At 35.9% G+C, this 18,650-nt stretch overlaps 1 protein-coding gene across 1 annotated transcript in view; it reads left to right on the top strand.

Moving 5' to 3' along the window:
* Positions 1-16,458: 16,458 nt before the first annotated feature.
* The window catches only part of LOC136043799 (uncharacterized), a 28,532-nt gene continuing 26,340 nt past the window's right edge, over positions 16,459-18,650 (top strand). The window contains exon 1 of the mRNA XM_065728717.1: positions 16,459-16,690. Within this exon, the coding sequence (XP_065584789.1) occupies positions 16,468-16,690 (223 nt within the window). The 5' untranslated portion in view covers positions 16,459-16,467. The remainder of the gene's footprint in view (positions 16,691-18,650) is intronic.

The following is an 18,650-nucleotide window of genomic DNA, read 5'->3' as shown; positions in this document are numbered from 1 at the left end:
AGTGGTATACATTTTGTTTCGATCTTACGCCATTTTGGGTTGTCGACTATTTTTCGAAGTGACTTTCCTTGTTGTTTAGGTCAATACATTTTTCCTTGTTGTTCAAGCCAAGGGACTGAAATTTTCTTTTGTAGGGTTCTCGGCCAAGGAGATTCCAGTGTACTTTGTGTGTCAATTCGACACCATTTTCAAGAGTTGCAGGCTATTTGTTTTAACTATCATGGGCCTTGATTGTCTTTTACTAGGTTGCAGTTCAGCTACCGCTGCTGCTACGATTAATCATTTTGAAGGGGGGGGGGACTAAAATTGGCATTGCAGTGGCCTTATTATTGGTAGAATAACCATATCTGGTTGGATTCCGATATTGGCTTTAATTTTGGTCACTATGGATACCGTATATATTGTGCCTTTGAAGTCCTTAACAACACGTTCCTGTAATAAAAAAAAAAAAAAATTCTAAATGAAAGTAAGGAGCAACATTAAAACTTAAAACTGACAGAAATTACTCCGTATATGAAAGGGGCTTTTCCTCCTCAACGCTCCGCTCTTTACGCTAAAGTTTCTTACTGTTTTAAAAAGTAGAGTTAAGAGAAAGAGTCAAACCGTAGCGTAAAGAGCGGAGCGTTGAGGAGGAAAAGCCCCTTTCATATACGGAGTAATTTCTGTTAGTTTTAAGTTTTAATGTTGCTCCTTACTTTCATTTAAAAAAATTGTTTTTTTATTTAATTTCTGGGCGTTTTTGAATTAATGCATGTTTTGATCTTGGCTCTCTGCACATAAATAATTAAAACGAAATTTGCATATTAATTAATTGCAGTTAATCGAAAAATTTTGGGAAAAAAGGCGCGAGGGAGGAGGCCTAGTTGCCCTCCAAGTTTTTGCTTACTTAAAAATGCAACTAGAACTTTTAATTTTTTACAAAACGTTTTCATTTGTAAAAAATATACGTAACTTACGAATTAACTTACGTAACGAACTTCTATATTCATATGTTTTTATTGCGTATATAAGGGGGTTCAACCCTCGTCGATACCTCGCTCTTTACACTAAAGCTTGGATTTTGTCCCAATTCCTTAAGAATGACCTCTGAATCACAAAGGCCGTAAAATAAATAGTCGAAATTATTAAAAATGCTTTAGCGTAAAGAGTGAGGTATAACCAGGAGGTAAACCCCTTATATGCGTAATAATTTTTGTTCGTTTTAAGTTTTAATGCTGCTCCTTACTTTCAGTAGAAAAAACTTTTCATATTTATTTTTTCATTGTTTATTCAAATAATGCTAGAAAATTCTGCGCCCCCTTCATTGAAATTTTCTTCCCCCATTAGAAGTTTCTCCATGGAAATATCCTCCCACGTACCCCCCCCCCAACTCTCCCCACTAAATAAAAAAAATCCCTCTGAAAACGTCTGTACACTTCCCAGTAACCATTACTATATGTAAACACAGGTCAAAGTTTGTAACTTGCAGTCCCTCCCACGGGGACTGCGGGGGAGTAGGTCGTCCCTAAAGACATAGTTACTAGGTTTTTCGACTATGGTGAATAAAATGGCTATCTCAGAATTTTGATCCGGTGACTTTTTGGAAAAAAGGAGCGTGGGAGGGGGCCTAGATGCCCTCCAATTTTTGGTCACTTAAAAAGGGCACTAAAACTTTTAATTTCCGTTAGAATGAGCCCTCCCACAACATTCTAGGACAACTCAGTCGATAAGATCACCCCTGGGAAAAAAAAACAAATAAACACGCATCCGTGATCCGTCTTCTGGCAAAAATGCGAAATTCCACATTTTTGTAGATAGGAGCTTGAAACTTCTACAATAAGGTTTTTTGATACGCTGAATCTGATGGTGTGATTTTCGTTAAGATTGTATGACTTTTAGGGGGTGTTTTACCCTATTTTCTAAAATGAGGCAAATTTTTTCAGGCTCGTAACTTTTGATGGGTTTAACTGATCTTGATGAAATTTATATATTTAAAATCAGAATTACAATGCGATTCTTTTGATGTAACTAAGGGTATCAAAATTACATTTTTTAGAGTTTCGGTTACTATTGAGCCGGGTCGCTCCTTACTACAGTTCTTTACCACGAACTGTTTGATGAAGGCTTTATTATAAAGAGAAGGAACGTAAATTGAAAGTTTTTTTTAAAAATAGGTTAATATAGATAACGATTATAAAAATTATACCAGTTGCAGAAACATCGACTTTCGTTTTGTTTTTTAGGCATTAATCCACAACCTGAGCTCTTGAAAAGGAAACATTTTAGGGAAACAATTGTCACTTCATAATATACAGGAAAACTATTTTTAACACATTTTGAAGCCGCTTCCACTATACTTCACCCCTCCCCCTAATGTAAAAGTATATAGGCCAAATTATTCATCTCCCATGTTTTTTTTTTCATTTCTTGATTTCATCAGCGTTGATTTAATTTACTGGTGCAAGAGTTGAAACAAGAGTGACACATGGCAAAATGATGGGAAACACATATTTTGGGTTATATACTTGTACATTAGAGGGGCTTAAAGAATATTGGAAGCTGTTTCAATGTATTCACTATAACGATTCTGTGTATTATGAAGTAAGGATTGTTTCAATTGTTTCATGTGTCCTTAACATGTTTCCTTCTCAAGAGTCCCAATTGGGCATTAATACATGTTTTATTTTTGTCTTTATTTTTGTTTTCACATTTTTGTTTCTTAATTTTGTATGGTCTTCATTTTTCAAATGTCCTATGATTGGCTTTAGAATTCATTTGTGTGTACCTAATTTAAAAATGAGCAAAAATATGAACCTGATAAATGAGCACCAATTGGCTTTAAAACACACTATCGTCAAAATGAGGAAGATGACTAACGAAGAAACTTAAGCCCCAAGATACAGATAATGTCAACACAACCCCCCCCCCACCTATGGGTATTAATTTCTCAACTGCTATAGTCTTTCGTAAACAAGCGGAAAAATTAAAGACATGGTTTGGGTTGCATCCCTGAACCCGTCGCAGGTTCCAGTATCAGTAGCAGTCAAGAACCTCTCTCACATATCTCTACAACATGTCAGGATATACTAGTTCTGGCAGTTCTCGTAGACACCACTGGTTTCAGCGTAAAAACGCATCATTTTCACGTCGAATGTGAACCTGATTGCTGTTTCACCCAGGTAATCGGGAAGAAAGGACATGTTGAATGTCATTACAAAACTGTTCACTCCAGTATTGAAAAAGATTTATTTCAGAATTCTTCCTTAAGGAAAGAGAAGGTCGTGTAAGAAATATTCCAGTCAACAATCCCGGTTTTTTAGACAATTGGACTGCAACTGTGATGTTGGAATTCTCTATTTGTGTTATTGAACATTGTGAAGAAGACAACTCTGCAGCGGAGATTGAACTGATTAATTTTTGAAGTGACTTTTCACTAAAACCACTCACTTCAAGCAACAAAAATAATAGGCTTTTTGTTCCGAAGTAAAAATATGAGATTTTAGTGCATGTTGGATTTACGAATGAAAGGCAATATTCAGCTGAAAATACCTGCGTGAGATTAAATTTTCAGTTATTTAAAATTCATTTTCATTTATTAAAATTCAATTAATTAAAATTCATTTAAACAAAGTACACTAACAGGTGGACAGGTAAATATTTTAGACAACTACATTCGAATGGCCGCTACTACACGTGAGCCTAACATTAAAAAAGAAAATGGTGATGACAAATGAAGTGCCATCCCTTATATCGAAAGACGGGTTTTTTATAGAAATATTTTGCTAATTTGTGGTCAAATGATGTATTTTCTGATTTAAATGTTTTGTTAATTTGACATAAATTAAAAGTGTACTCTTTAATTTAAATTCAGCTGAAAATAAATTGATGAAAATAAATTTAATTAAATTCAGCTGAAATAAATTCAGCAACATATCTGCGTGAGATTTCAGGTATAACTGGATAACTGATTTCTACCATCAGTAATTGTTATTTAACTTTCTCTCGTTATTTTTATTTGATCCGAATGGTGTTCAAACTTCATAATAAATTATTTAATGGATGTTTTTTTTTAAAGATATAACAACTGAAATACACAGTACAGCACTTGCAATGAATCAGAATCAATCAATCTAGTGTTCCATCAACACATAGGAATCTTGCAATATTTAACAGAGGTTAAAAAACTACACTAATACATTTACTTATGCACAAAATAGAACATATTCAAAATGACAGGTCTTCGTTGTCGTAAGTAAACATAATAATTGTTTACTATTCACTAATGGAAAAATAACAAGATACTTATCTCTTATACCCACTACATTCAAGAAGTGAAGTTAGGTTCATCCTAATGAAATATACCCAAGTATATTTTCAGTATTTTTTCAGATATAAAATTCATTTTCAAGGTATAAAGTTCATTTTCAGGTATAAAATTCATTTAAACAAAGTACACTAACAGGTGGACAGGTGAATATTTTAGACAACTACATTCGAATGGCCGCTACTACATATTAAATAAAAAAAAAACAAGTTTTTTAAATGAAAGTAAGGAGCGACATTAAAACATAAAACGAACAGAAATTACTCCGTATATGAAAGGGGCTTTTCCTTCTCAACGCCCCGCTCTTTACGCTAAAGTTTGACTCTTTCTCTTAACTCTATATTTTAAAACAGTAAAAAGACTTTAGCGTAAAGAGCGGGGCGTTGAGAAGGAAAAGCCCCTTTCATATACGGAGTAATTTCTGTTCGTTTTAAGTTTGAATGTCGCTCCTTACTTTCATTTAAAAAACTTGTTTTTTTTTAATTTAATTTCTGAACGTTTTTGAATCAATGCATGTTTTGATTTTTGGCTTTCCGCGAAGGAATAATTATAACAAAATTTGTATATTTATTTTTTTTGGCTAAATGGCTTTCTCATAATTTTTATCGAATGATTTTGAGAAAAAAAGAGCGGGGGAGGAAGCCTAGTTGCCCTCCGATTTTCGGTTAATTAAAAAGGCAACTAGAACTTTTAATTTTTTACGAATCTTTTTATAAGTAAAAGATATACGTAACTTATAAATTAGCTTACGTAAAGAACATTTGTTTTCTTATGTTTTTATTACATATATGAGGGGGTTTGCCCCCTCGTCAGTACCTCGCTCTTTACACTAAAGCTTAAATTTTGTCCCAATTCATTAAGAATGACCCCTGAATCACAAAAACCGCAGAATAAATAGTTGAAATTACTAAAAATACTTTAGCGTAAAGAGCGAGGTATTAGGAGGAGGTGAGCCCCTCATATGGGTAATAATTTCTGTTCGTTTTAAGTTTTAATGCTGTTGTCTACTTCCAGCTGAAAAAAAAACTTTTTCATTGTTATTTTTTAAGTAATGCTAGTAAATCCTGCGCTCCCTTTATGGAAAATTTCTTCCCCCATGACAGATTCCTCGATGGAAAGTTCCCCCAGCATATCCCCCTCTTCTCAACCCCTGCCTCAAACCAAAAATCCTCCTGAAAACGCCTGTACACTTCCCAATAACCATTACTATATGTAAGCACTGGTCAAAGTTTTGAACTTGTAACCCCTCCCGCGGGGACTGTGGGGGAGTAAGTCGTCCCCAAAGGCATAGTTATAACGTTTTTCTACTACGCTGAACAAAATGGCTATCTCAGAATTTTGATCCGTTGACTTTGGGAAAATAATAAGCGTGGGAGGGGGCCTAGGTGCCCTCCAATTTTTTTGGTCACTTAAAAAGGGCACTAGAACTTTTCATTTCCGTTAGAATGACCCCTCTTGCAACATTCTAGGACAAGTGGGTTGATACGATGACCCCTGGGAAAAAAACACACAAATAAACACGCATCCGTGACCTGCCTTCTGGCAAAAAATATAAAATTCCACATTTTTGTAGATAGGAGCTTGAAATCTCTACAGTAGGGTTCTCTGATACGCTGAATCTGATGGTGTGATTTTCGTTAAGATTCTATGACTTTTAGGGGGTGTTTCCCCCTATTTTCTAAAATCACGCAAATTTTCTCAGGCTCGTAACTTTTGATGGGTAAGACTAAACTTGATGAAACTTATATATTTAAAATCAGCATTAAAATGCAATTCTTTTGATGTAGCTATTGGTACCAAAATTCCATTTTTTAGACTTTTGGTTACTATTGAGCCGGGTCGCTCCTTACTACAGTTCGTTACCACGAACTGTTTGATGAGCCTAACATTTAAAAAAAAAATCGGTGATGACAAAAAGAGGTAACATCCCTTATATCGAACGACGCGTGTTTTTATTGAAATATTTTGTTAATTTTTGGTCGAATGACGTATTTTCTGATTCAAATTTGTTGTTAATTTAACATAAATTAAAAGTGTACTCTTTAATTTAAACAAAAAAAATGTATTATTTGTGTACTTTGGTGTTAATAAATTAAAAGCAAATAGAGGAATAATTTTAGAAGTTTCAGGGGGTATTTTGGGAGGTCAATGGGGCCCGGTAAATTAAATTTAGGGAAACAGATAAGGGTGTAAAAAGTGTTACATCCTATTACAAATATTGATTTTCTCAATAATTGAGCAAAGTAGCAACTACTAATATGGAAAAGTCAAAATTTAATAATGTAATGGGTTTTCCTTAATTTGAACTTCATACTTGAACTACAAAAGGAAAATAAATGAAAGGGCAAGGAATTTGTTTGGAAAGTCTGTGTAAAACATAATTAAAAACGTTAGCAATTTCCAAAGTCTTTAATTCTGATTCAAGTATCCATTCTAATTGGTCGGTAAAAAAGATAACGTTTGACACTTGAACCAAAGAGAAAAAGATATATCACTTTCCTATATTTCTATGGTATAAAGTGTATTTTATTTCTATTTGCTTTTGCAAACTTCCATATTTTCTAATGTCAAAAATTATGCCCTAAATATTCACATATTCATCCTAATGAGAGTCATTTTAATGGGAGGGGGGGTAACTGGGGCTGTTATGCTGGGTGCCGTAGTTTGGGGGTGCCGCAGCTGGGGAATCGTCCACTATGACCCTATTTTCCACTTTAATTTTGGCTTTTTTCGCTTATATTTGGGTTGGAAGGGGTTGCTGTAATTAATTTCCCCCTGGGCCGCACCGAGCCTAGGAACAGCTCTGAATCTGATTAGTCAATCATTAAATTACGATTGAAAGTTGAACATAGCTCAAATCACTGAATAATTTAGGGTATAGATTCATTTATGTCAGGCAGTATATAATAATTAATGATTAGCTACAAGTATCAGGGAGGGAGGAAATGGTCAATAAACTAAACAAATAAGCAGATTTTAAATCAAAATAAAGATTTGGTAAACAAAAGAAATAAGAATGGAAACACTAACTTACTACATCAAGGTGGTACTAACTTACCACATCAAGGTGGTAAGGATGGTTATTATTGGGTAATCCACCCAATAATAAAAAAAAGTAAACCAAATAACAACAGGACAAATTTTTGGTTTTGCGTAATTTTACATTAGTGTGCCTATAATGTTGCTCGAGCATCAAGACATGCCATCATGTTTCTTAACAAGACCCTTTGTGGGGGGTTCATTTTGTTGGATAAATTTACATAAGTATCTCTATAGAGCGGAAGTATACATCATAGTCGAACAAGTAACTTCATTGCACGCTAATTATTTGAAAGTGTATAGGTGTCTCATAACTTAAATTATCACTGTAAGTCAAGACGGACCACCCGAAATTCAATTGCATGAGCATAAAACATTTTTTTGTTAACTTGTAATTTTTACCTGGAATTATTAAGCAATCGTGATTTAACCTTGCAAATAGCTTATGTTTTGATAAACGTTAACATAATTCAAGTCCTTCAAAAAAAGAAAAAAATGTGCCACAATTTTTTGTAAAAGGAACCTGATGTCAGTTCAATCATGTTATCAAAGATGAGAAGGTAATATAGCCAGTTTTACTAATAAGATGAGTTTAGGGGTTACACATTCTCTGAAGTTTGTTTTCCATTCTTCAACCTGGCACAAAAGCTGGCAAGAGCTGCAACAGTGTAGCTTGGCTAAAAACAGGATAGATGTGTTCCCCCTTTCCAGACTGTTCATAGACTTGATGGGGCCCATGAAAAAATAATTACAGCGTCCTCCTCCCGGCTCAAATATAAGCAAACAAGTAGAATCAAAGTAAGCAGTTCCCCATCCACATCCCCCTAGGTGTGGTACTTGAGACACCTGACCTGGATCCCGCTTCCCTTAAACGGCTCTGTTCCTCTAACATTATCTGAATGATAGCCCCACTCCCTCACCCCCTTGGCACAATTCCTACCTAAATACATGTATAGTTCCTTTCACCATCAGAAAGACCGGATGGTTGTAAAGTATTTGCTATTGTTTCTGCGGAGTTTGTGTTTCTTCTTAAGAGAACTCGGATTTAAAGTTTTTATGGCACTTGGTATTAACCAAGTGACATATAGCAGTCGCCAATTCTGTCGGTCTGTCGGTCTGTCGGTCTGTCGGTCCCGGTTTTGCTACTTTAGGCACTTCCAGGTAAGCTAGGACGATGAAATTTGGCAAGCGTATCAGGGACCGGACCAGATTAAATTAGAAATAGTCGTTTTCCCGATTTGACCATCTGGGGGGGGGAGTAGGGGCCGGTTAATTCGGAAAAATAGAAAAAAATGAAGTATTTTTAACTTATGAGCGGGTGATTGGATCTTAATGAAATTTGATGTTTGGAATGATATTGTGTCTCAGAGCTCTTATTTTAAATCCCGACTGGGTCTGATGACATTGGGGGGAGTTGGAGGGGGGAAACCTAAAATCTTGGAAAACCCTTAGAGTAGAGGGATCGGGATGAAACTTGATGGGAAAAATAAGCGCAAGTCCCAGATACATGATTGACATAATCGAAACTTATTTGCTCTCTTTGGGGTAGTTGGGGGGGGGAGTAAGTCTTAAAAATTAGAAAAATGAGGTATTTTCAACTTACGAACGGGTGATCGGATCTCAATGAAATTTGATGTTTAGAAGGATATCGCGTCTTAGAGCTCTTATTTTAAATCCTGACCGGATCTGGTGATGGGGGCGGGGAGTTGGGAGGGGGAAACCTAAAACTTGGAAAACACTTAGAGTGGAGGGATCGGGATGAAACATGGTGGGAAAAATAAACACAAGTCCTAGATAGATGATTGACATAAACGGAACGGATCCGCTCTCTTTTGGGTAGTTGGGGGGGGGGGGTTAATTCTGAAAAATTAGAAAAAATGAGGTATTTTTAACTTACGAACGGGTGATTGGATCTCCATGAAATTTGATTTTAAGAAGGATATCGTGGCTCAAAGCTCTTATTTTAAATCCTGACCGGATCAGGTGACATTGGGGGAAGTTTGGGGTGGGGAGACCTAAAATGATAGGAAACGCTTAGATTGGAGGGATTGGGATGAAACTTGGTTGGAAAAATAAGCAAAAGTCTTGCATACGTAATTTACATAATTGGAACGGATCCGCTCAATTGCGGGGGGGGGGGTAATTCTGAAAAATAAGAAAAATAACGTATTTTTAACTTACGAAGCAGTGATCGGATCTTCATGAAACTTCATATTTAGAAGGACCTCGTAACTCCGATATCTTATTTTAAATCTCAACCGGATCAAACGTAATTGGGGGGGGGGCAGTTGGGGGGACCGGAAATCTTAGAAAATACTTAAAGCGGTGAGATCAGGATGAAACTGGATGGGAAGAATAGAAACCTGTCTAAGATACGTGACTGACATAACTGGACCGGATCTGCTCTCTTTGGTGGAATTGGGAGGGGGGAGGTAATTTTGAAAATTGAGGTATTTGTAACTTACGAAAGGGTGACCAGATCTTAATGAAATTTGATATTTAGAAGGATCTTGTGCTATAAAGTTCTAATTTCAAATTCCGACCAGATCCTGTGACATTCGGGGGAGTTGGAAGGGCGGATCCGCTCTCTTTGGGGGAGTGGGGGCGAGGGTTAATTCTGAAAGATTATAAAAATGAGGTATTTTTAACTTACGATTTAAGAAGGAAACATGTTTGAGAAGGAAGCATGATAAGAAAACAATTTACAATATGCATAACAATTGTAGCAAACAGATTTTGCATGGAACCCCCTATAGTTTACCTCCCCCCCCTTAATGTGTAAATATACAGTCGAAATTATATATTTCCCCTCTATTCCCCCAATGCGTCTCTCTTGTTTCATACCTTGTACTTATTAATTGAATTAACTGTTTAAAAGAACAACCGGAAAACAAGTGATGGGTGACAGAATGCATTGGTTTTATATAATTTGGACTATATATTTGCTTTTTAGGGGAAGGGGGGTTGGCGGTAAAGTATAGGGGGGATCCATGCAAAAGGTGTTTGCTACAGCTATTGTGCGTACTATGAAATGTTTTCTTAACATGTTTCCTTCTCTAGGCTTATACCCCTAAGCTGTAACTATTGCTGACGAAATTGGAATTCCCTAAGAAGCAAAGTCCTGCGGATGTAACTGTTCCAGTCATCTATGCAGTCAGCACAGTAAAGGGAAAATATTTTTACACTGTGACAGTCATCAATGATGATTTCACATTCATGAACTTACCTATTGACTTTTAATTAGTTCCCAGTCCTTTGGGCACAGACAACGCGGGTTTTAATGCGCAGTTTAAATACGTATTTAAAACGTTTTCCATGAATTTGATGAGCAGAAATGGAAGTCATTCCAGAATCTATGTCAAAAGATAAGGATAAAATTGTAACTGAAGTGTATGAAAAAATTCCTACCTATAAAGAACGGTGTCGATAATACAAAAGGGTAAGGTAATAATTTTTGATGTTATTCTAAAGTCTGGTGTTGAATATTTTGATAGCCTTGCAGACTCAAAGGACTGCAGGTACATACACAGGCTCTTGGTTCGTTTTTTAGGGGGGGGGGATTAACTTAAAAATCATCGAAAATTGGTTCTATTAGTCTGTGGCCTTTTGAAAGAAAATTACTGGTACTTATGTATTATACCTAACACACTCAAGAAGTGTAGTTACGTTAATCATAATGAAATACACCAAAACATGATGTAAATATAATACTTTAGTTTATACAATAGTATAATTTGGGCTATATATTTGCAAATTAGGGGGGGGGGGGAGAATATATCTCAGAAATGGGTTAATAACCTAACCTTACCCCCACCCCCCTGATGTACCCATATTTGACGCAAATCATACAAGTCCAATATAATCTGTCTCCCGTCATTTGTCCTTGTGTCTAAACCTAAAAATTGGCAAACACTTAGAGTGGAGGGATCGGGATGAAACTTGGTGGAAAAAAAACACGAGTTCTTGATACATGATTGACATAACCAGAATTGATCCGCTCTCTTTGGGGTAGTTGGGGGGGGGGGGTAATTCTGAAAAATTAGAAAACATGAGGGTATTTTTAACTTACGAACGGGTGATTGGATCTCCATGAAATTTGATTTTTAGAAGGATATCGTGCCTCAAAGCTCTTATTTTAAATCTTGACCGGATCGGGTGACATTGGGGGAAGTTTGGGGTGGGGAAACCTAAAATGATGGGAAACGCTTAGATTGGAGGGATTGGGATGAAACTTGGTTGGAAAAAATAAGCAGAAGTCTTGCATATGTGATTTAAATAATTGGAATGGATCCGCTCAATTGCGGGGGGCGGGGGTAATTCTGAAAAATAAGAAAAATGACGTATTTTTAACTTACGAAGGAGTGATCGGATCTTCATGAAACTTCATATTTAGAAGGACCTCGTAACTCCGATATCTTATTTTAAATCTCAACCGGATCAAGCGTAATTGGGGGGGGGGCAGTTGGGGGGACCGGAAATCTTAGAAAATACGTAAAGCGGTGAGATCAGGATGAAACTGGATGGGAAGAATAGAAACCTGTCTAAGATACGTGACTGACATAACTGGACTGGATCTGCTCTCTTTGGTGGAAATGGGGGGGGGGTAATTTTGAAAATTGAGGTATTTGTAACTTACGAAAGGGTGACCAGATCTTAATGAAATTTGATATTTAGAAGGATCTTGTGCTTTAAAGTTCTAATTTCAAATTCCGACCAGATCCTGTGACATTCGGGGGAGTTGGAGGGGGGAACCGGAATTCTTGGAAAACTAGAAAATTGGAGTATTTATATCTTACGAATAGATGATCGGATCGTAATGAAATTTGATTTTTAGAAGGAATTCATGTCTCAGAGCTCTTATTTCAAATCCCGTCCAGATCTTTTGACATTGTGGGGATTTGGAGGGGGAAATCTTGGAAAAACACTTGGAGTGTAGGAATCGGGATGAAGCTTGGTGGATAGAATAAACAAATGTCCTTGATCCGTGATTGACAGAATCATACTGGATTCACTCTCTTTGGGGGAGTTGGGGGGAGGGGTTCAGTGATTTGGCGAGTTCGGTGCTTCTGGACGTGCTAGGGCGATGAAAATTGGTAGGCGTGTCAGGGAGCTGCACAATTTGACTTGATAAAGTCGTTTTCCCAGATTCGACCATCTGGGAGGCAAAAGGGAGAGGAAAAATTAGAAAAAATCAGGTATTTATAACTTAAGAGTGGGTGATCGGATCTTAATGAATTTTGATATTTAGAAGGACTTTGTGACTCAGAGCTCTTATTTTAAATCTTGACCGGCATTAAGCCTCTTATTTTCCTTTTTAAATCAATCTATTGATTCATAGAATTTTGTTAGAGCTCATACCATATGATCTCTTGGCTCTTAGCTCTTCTCGCCTCGTCACAAGTGCCATATGAGCTCTTAGCTCTTGTTTTGTTTTCGGTTTGAGGAAATGTTTGTCTCAAGCAACCAAATAGCTGCTCAAGAACTGGCTCACTTTCGAAAATTAGTTTAAACTGGGATTCGTGTAGCAGAGTTGTGAAGTGGGACGTGGCGAAGTGGAATGTAATGCTGTATGACCATGGTCGTAATTACCATGTGTCAGATCATTTTAAACGTTGCTAATCGCTTGCATTAAGTAGTGGCGGCATAGTTACTTTAAGTGAACCGATAGTCGCTACTCTTTTCATCCTTAATGGTTTAAGACCACGAAGAAGCTTAACAGCGATTCCCTAAAGACGCGGGTGTATTAATTTTCTTCAATATAAGGTTTTTGCTACGTAATAGAGTGATTTTTGTTTGGTAGTTTAAAAACCCGCGAGGCCTGGAAAATACCTTCAGGAGCCCCCTGTCAAATCATGATTTCTTTGGTTGTTACTTAATAGGACTTGTTAGAGCTCAGGGCCCGCCGAATCAAGATGCAAACGTAGGCGTTACATCATAGTTCTTTCGTTAGTTCTTTAAAAACCTAAGGGCCCTCCCAAGTAGGGATCAGAGTCCAAATTGATCATAGCTGAATATTTTTCTCCTTCACGCACAGAAGATTTTTCCGCTATTTCCAGGAACAAGGAACGAAGTGTTATGAAGTCTAGATGTTTATTGATTTCCCTGGAACAATGGATTCCTGTTATTCTTCTAGTGGGAACCGGGTAATTTCCTTTGTTCTCTAGGGGCATGAAACTGGATATTGAACGAGCTTTCTCATCAGTCTTACATTGGATCTGGAACGTGCAAATCGATTTTCTAAAATAAATGCAAACACACAGAGAAATTTCAAAAAGAATTGGATTTCTGCTTGTAGTGTCTGGAAGTTCAAAATTCGCCTCAACGTTGTCTCAATGTTTTAATTCAATTCCGTCACTAACTGTTTTTGGAATAATGAAATATGCTGTTTTGACAACCTGATACATACGGTGTCTTTGGATTTAGTTTAAAATCTGTAATACGAAATAATTTCTGTTCGTTTTAAATTTCAATGTTGCTCCTTACTTTCAGTTGAAAGAACTTCCATAGGATATTTGAAAAAACTCACAGACTCATAATTGAAATACAATTAGTGATTTCAGTGATTCATAGATCAAAAAGGATAAGTGAAGGGTGGGAAATCGTCAAAGAATTTCGCTTTGCAGTCAATATTTGCGACAGTTGACTAAACGGTCCTATAACCAACCTTCCATTAACCAGCTTTCCATTGATTATCGCTAAGAAATGTCTAGTCACGAAAACACTCACCGCCTGAACTTACTCTTGGGAATTAGGCCTATGATAGATTATAATCTAAATACATAAAATAGACTTCTATATGTAGATAATTATCTGAAAACCATGTGAAATTTATGTCATCTTTCATCCGCAGAACGTGTCCTGGCCATTTCAGCCTTTCTCTAACTATAGCCATAAAAATTGGGATGTAACCAAATTTTTAGTACGGTTTGCTGTGTAAGTCAAACATATATTCAAAACAATCCGTGGGCAATTCCTCTGGAAAGTAGCGTAAATACGCTTAAATACGATTTGTCCGTAATTATACAATTTATAATTTAATTTCATATTGAAAATTACGTAATAATGAATACATAATTATAAATTACAAAATAAAATGTTAAATTATAACTGTTAAATTAAACTATCAATTTGTAAAATTATGTAGCTACGTTATTTAACTAAAAAAGGTAATTGAGATTCACAGATAAACTTAAACTCAGCTGGTTGTATCAATTGAATTAAACGTTTTATCTTATCACTTCCTACGATATGTTCTCTTCATGGAATTCCCTATGTGAAAGGGGTAGTCCCCTCCTCAACGCCTCGTTCTTTACACTGAAGTTAGTTTTTTTTTTAGTAGAACTATGACAAAGAGTCAAACTTTAGCGTAAAGAGCGAGGCGTTGAGGAGGGGAAAACTTTTTCATCTACGAAATAATTTCTGTTCGTTTTAAGTTCTTATGTCACTCTTTACTTGCACTTAAAAAAACTCGTTTTTTATTTAATTTCTTAACGTTTTTGAATTAATGTATGATTTTATTTTGGCTCACTGCACATGGATAATTAAAACGATATTTGTAAATTAGTTTCTTTTTGGCTGAATGGCTTTCTCATAGTTTTGATCGGACGATTTGATGAAAAAAGGGGGTGGAAGAGGAGGCCTAGTTGCCCTCCAATTGTTGGTTACTTAATAACGCAACCAGAACTTTTTATTTTTCTTTTACGAACGTTTGTATTAGCAATAAATATACGTAACTTACGAATTAACTTACGTAACAAACTTCTATTTTTTTATTTTTATTACGTATATAAGGGGGCTCTCCCCTCGTAAATACCTTTCTCCTTACACTAAAGCTTGAATTTTGCCCCAAATCTTTAAGAATGACCCCTGAATCACAAAGGCCGTAGAATAAGTAGTAGAAATTACTAAAAATACTGTAGCGTAAAGAGTAAGGTATTGTTAGGGAGACGAACTCCCTTATATACGTAATATTTTCTGTTCGTTTTAATTTTTAATGCTGCTCCTTACTTCCAGTTGAAAAAACTTTTTTTTTATTTTCTCATTATTTTATTAAATAGTGTTAGAAAATCCTGCGCCCCCTTCATGGAAATTCTCCTCCCACAGGGTGAGTCCCTCCATGGAAAGATCCTCCCATGTAGCCCCTTCCTCACGACCCATCCCTACCCCAATGCGAAAAAGTCCCTTTTAAAACGTCTGTACACTTAACCATTATTATATGTAAACAATGGTCAAAGTTTGTAACTTGCAGCGCCTCCCCTGCGGACTTTGGGGGATTAATGGCTATCTCAAATTATTGATCAGGTGGGCTTTGCGGAAAAAATAAGAGTGGGAGGGGGTCTAGGTGCTCTCCAATTTTTTGGTCACTTAAAAACGGGCACTAGAACTTTTATTTTCTGTTAGAATGAGCCATCTTGCAACATTCTAGGACCACTGGGTCGATACAATCACCCTGGGAAAAAAAGCAACAAATAAACACACATCCATGATCTGACTTCTGGCAAAAAAAAAATACAAAATTTCACATTTTTGTAGATAGGAACTTGAAACCTCTACCATAAGGTTCTCTGATACGCTGAATTTTATTGTGTAATTTTTGTTGAGATTCTATGACTTTTCGGGGGTGTAATCCTGTATTTTTTTTAAAATAAGACACATTTTCATTACCACGTTACAATTCGTTACCACGAACTACTTGATTATGCCGTCTCTACTGCATTGTCTTAGCTACTGGTGGGAAATGTTCAGCAGTTTGTGGTGTTTTCTCGCGGCCATTCTCGCTGGACTAATCTTCTCCACTCTAAACAGTGATTTTTGTGGTTGTTACCCCAAGCAAAATCCTGACACTAGTGTGTATGATTTTAAACATTCAAATACTTAATTTTATCTATTATGAAGCCCAATTTCGCCATGTTTCTAATAGTTTATACATGATGAAACAGAGCTTCAGAGGCATGGCATGCAAGTAGGTAGTTTTTGGTTTAGGGGTGTGGCGAAAAATAAATAAAAGAAATATTTGATAATTTTAAGAAGCCTAGAAAATTTTGAAAATTTAGGATTCTGGGGAGGGGGCATGTTTTTATTTAGGATTTCCTTTGATATTTCTTTTTCTTTTTCAGATCTCAGGTATGGCAGCAGGGGTTGCTATAATTTCTCTTGGTTCTCATGAAGGGGCTTCGGCCGACAGCTTTTTCATGTTTTCATTTGTGTATGGGTTCTCAATGGGAGCATATTCGTATGCTCTGAAGCTTTATGTCTACGAAAAAGTTAGAGCCAGAAATTTTTCCAGAGCATGGAGTTTTGTACAGTTTGCACAGGGCCTACCGCTAATGATTGGCATACCTTTATCAGGTAAATCTTTCTATTTACTTGGTATTTTAACTAGCCCAGACTAACCTAGCCAGAAAACCCTTGCTAACAAAAAAAAATAAATAAAAATAAATTAGAGCCAAGACAGTTGTATCTGTGACAGGCGAAACTAACTTTTTCAAAGTAGCTTCAGTATATTTAAATTTACTTCCCTGTGGTGGTCACCCTAGGGTATGTCCACTAACTTTGAACCTGGTCGAGGAAAAGAATACATTTTTGGTTAAAATAGATTTTTATTTGACACAAATATAAACAAACACAAATAATTGAAAAAGCCAACAGGGAGCTAAGCTTGAATAGGCTATCTACTATTACTTTAATTTCAAATACACCAAAAATAAAGATGAAAAAGAAAAACCAAAAAACATCATAACATATAGAAGAAGAGGGACAAACGAGGCTATTCCAGCATGAGGAATTCCAAGAAAATACTAAAAACGAATTATCAAACAAAATCACCCCCTCTTCCGACAGAAGAGGCAGAAGAGGTGGTTAAACCCACCTATTTTACTCACGGTGGAGAGAACTTTGGAGATAGAGAAAATTTTAGACTCAATTTAAAGTCTCTATAATTTCTTCTCTTTGATTTCCTATTTGGTCCAATGGCTATCTGGAGGGAGGGGGTTTTGAGTTTGGACCCCCCCCCCCTCCTTACCGAATTTTTATATTACTCATAAGAACATAACAAAATTCATAAAATTTCAAATTTTTCATCCGTTCCAAAAGTTTTTTGTAGAACACTCCTTAGAAAAAACACACCCCCCCCTTTACTAAGAAAACCCAAAAAAGAATCATTTCTATGTGCCTGGGCTAAAACATTAACAAACGAAGTTTTGTTGCTTAATAATTAGAAGACAGTTTAGATGTATTATAGCCTTTTCATTTCTTTATTATACTTTATGTCTTATATGCTTTTAATAAATAATACCATTAATCTTAGAAACTGATCATAGCTGGATGCAAGTAAAAACACGAAAAGTAGTTGGATTGCATCTCCTCTGCAAGTGAATGGTTCAGTGGCTAAATTGATTTGCTCCGTGAACAAAATATATCAACCATCTGGTGGGGAAATGTTTAATATAATTTTGTTTTCTAATGTGTTTGATTGCTGTGAACACGTTTAAGTATACAATAATAACGAATTTGACGAATTAAGCTTATAAGGAATATTTAGCTTTCTTTACTCCCTTTTTTTGACAATTTTGATAACATATTCTTTTTTTTGCACAATCAGATGCTTTTACCCCAAAATTTTAGAACATAAGAAAGTGGGTTTAGAGGACTTGACTTCTGAGCCAAATCGTTGTTTGTATAATTATGTACTGAAAACCAATTTGCATAAAAAAGTGTGCTGAGAAATTTTTTGAAGAGTCAATAAGACTTGTAATGTACATACCTCTATTGTAAAAAGCGTAAATTCATATTGAAATTGGCATTTGTAAGGTTTCTATTAGAAAACAGAAAGACATAAACATGTAATGCAATTATCAAGATGAAAATGAAGATAAAATGAAATTAAAAAGAATAATGGGGATTTGTTTAAACATAGCCTACCAATGATTCGGTTAAATTCCTCTAAAAACTAACACACTGTCTCAACTTTCCATCATTTTATTTAAAAGTAACATGCTTTTCATTTCTGTAGACTGCCATTTCAGCCCAATAGAAGTCGAAATCTAAAAAACTATAATTTTTATAACAATAGATACATCAAAAGAATAGGCTTTCTATGCTAATTTCTATGCTAATAAATATGATTTATTAAATTTACTGTTACCCTTCAAAAGCTAAGAGGCTGAGAAAATTTGCCAGATTTTCGAAAAAAGGGAAACATCCCGTAAAAGTCAAGGAATCTTATTCAAATCGGACCATCAGATTCAGCCTATCAAGGAACCCTACTGCAGAGGTCTCACACTCCCATCAGTAAAAATATGTTTTTTTT

This window comes from Artemia franciscana, chromosome 2 (assembly GCF_032884065.1).
Source record: "Artemia franciscana chromosome 2, ASM3288406v1, whole genome shotgun sequence".
Classification (NCBI taxonomy): domain Eukaryota; kingdom Metazoa; phylum Arthropoda; class Branchiopoda; order Anostraca; family Artemiidae; genus Artemia; species Artemia franciscana.
This window is presented reverse-complemented; position numbering and strand designations above follow the sequence as displayed.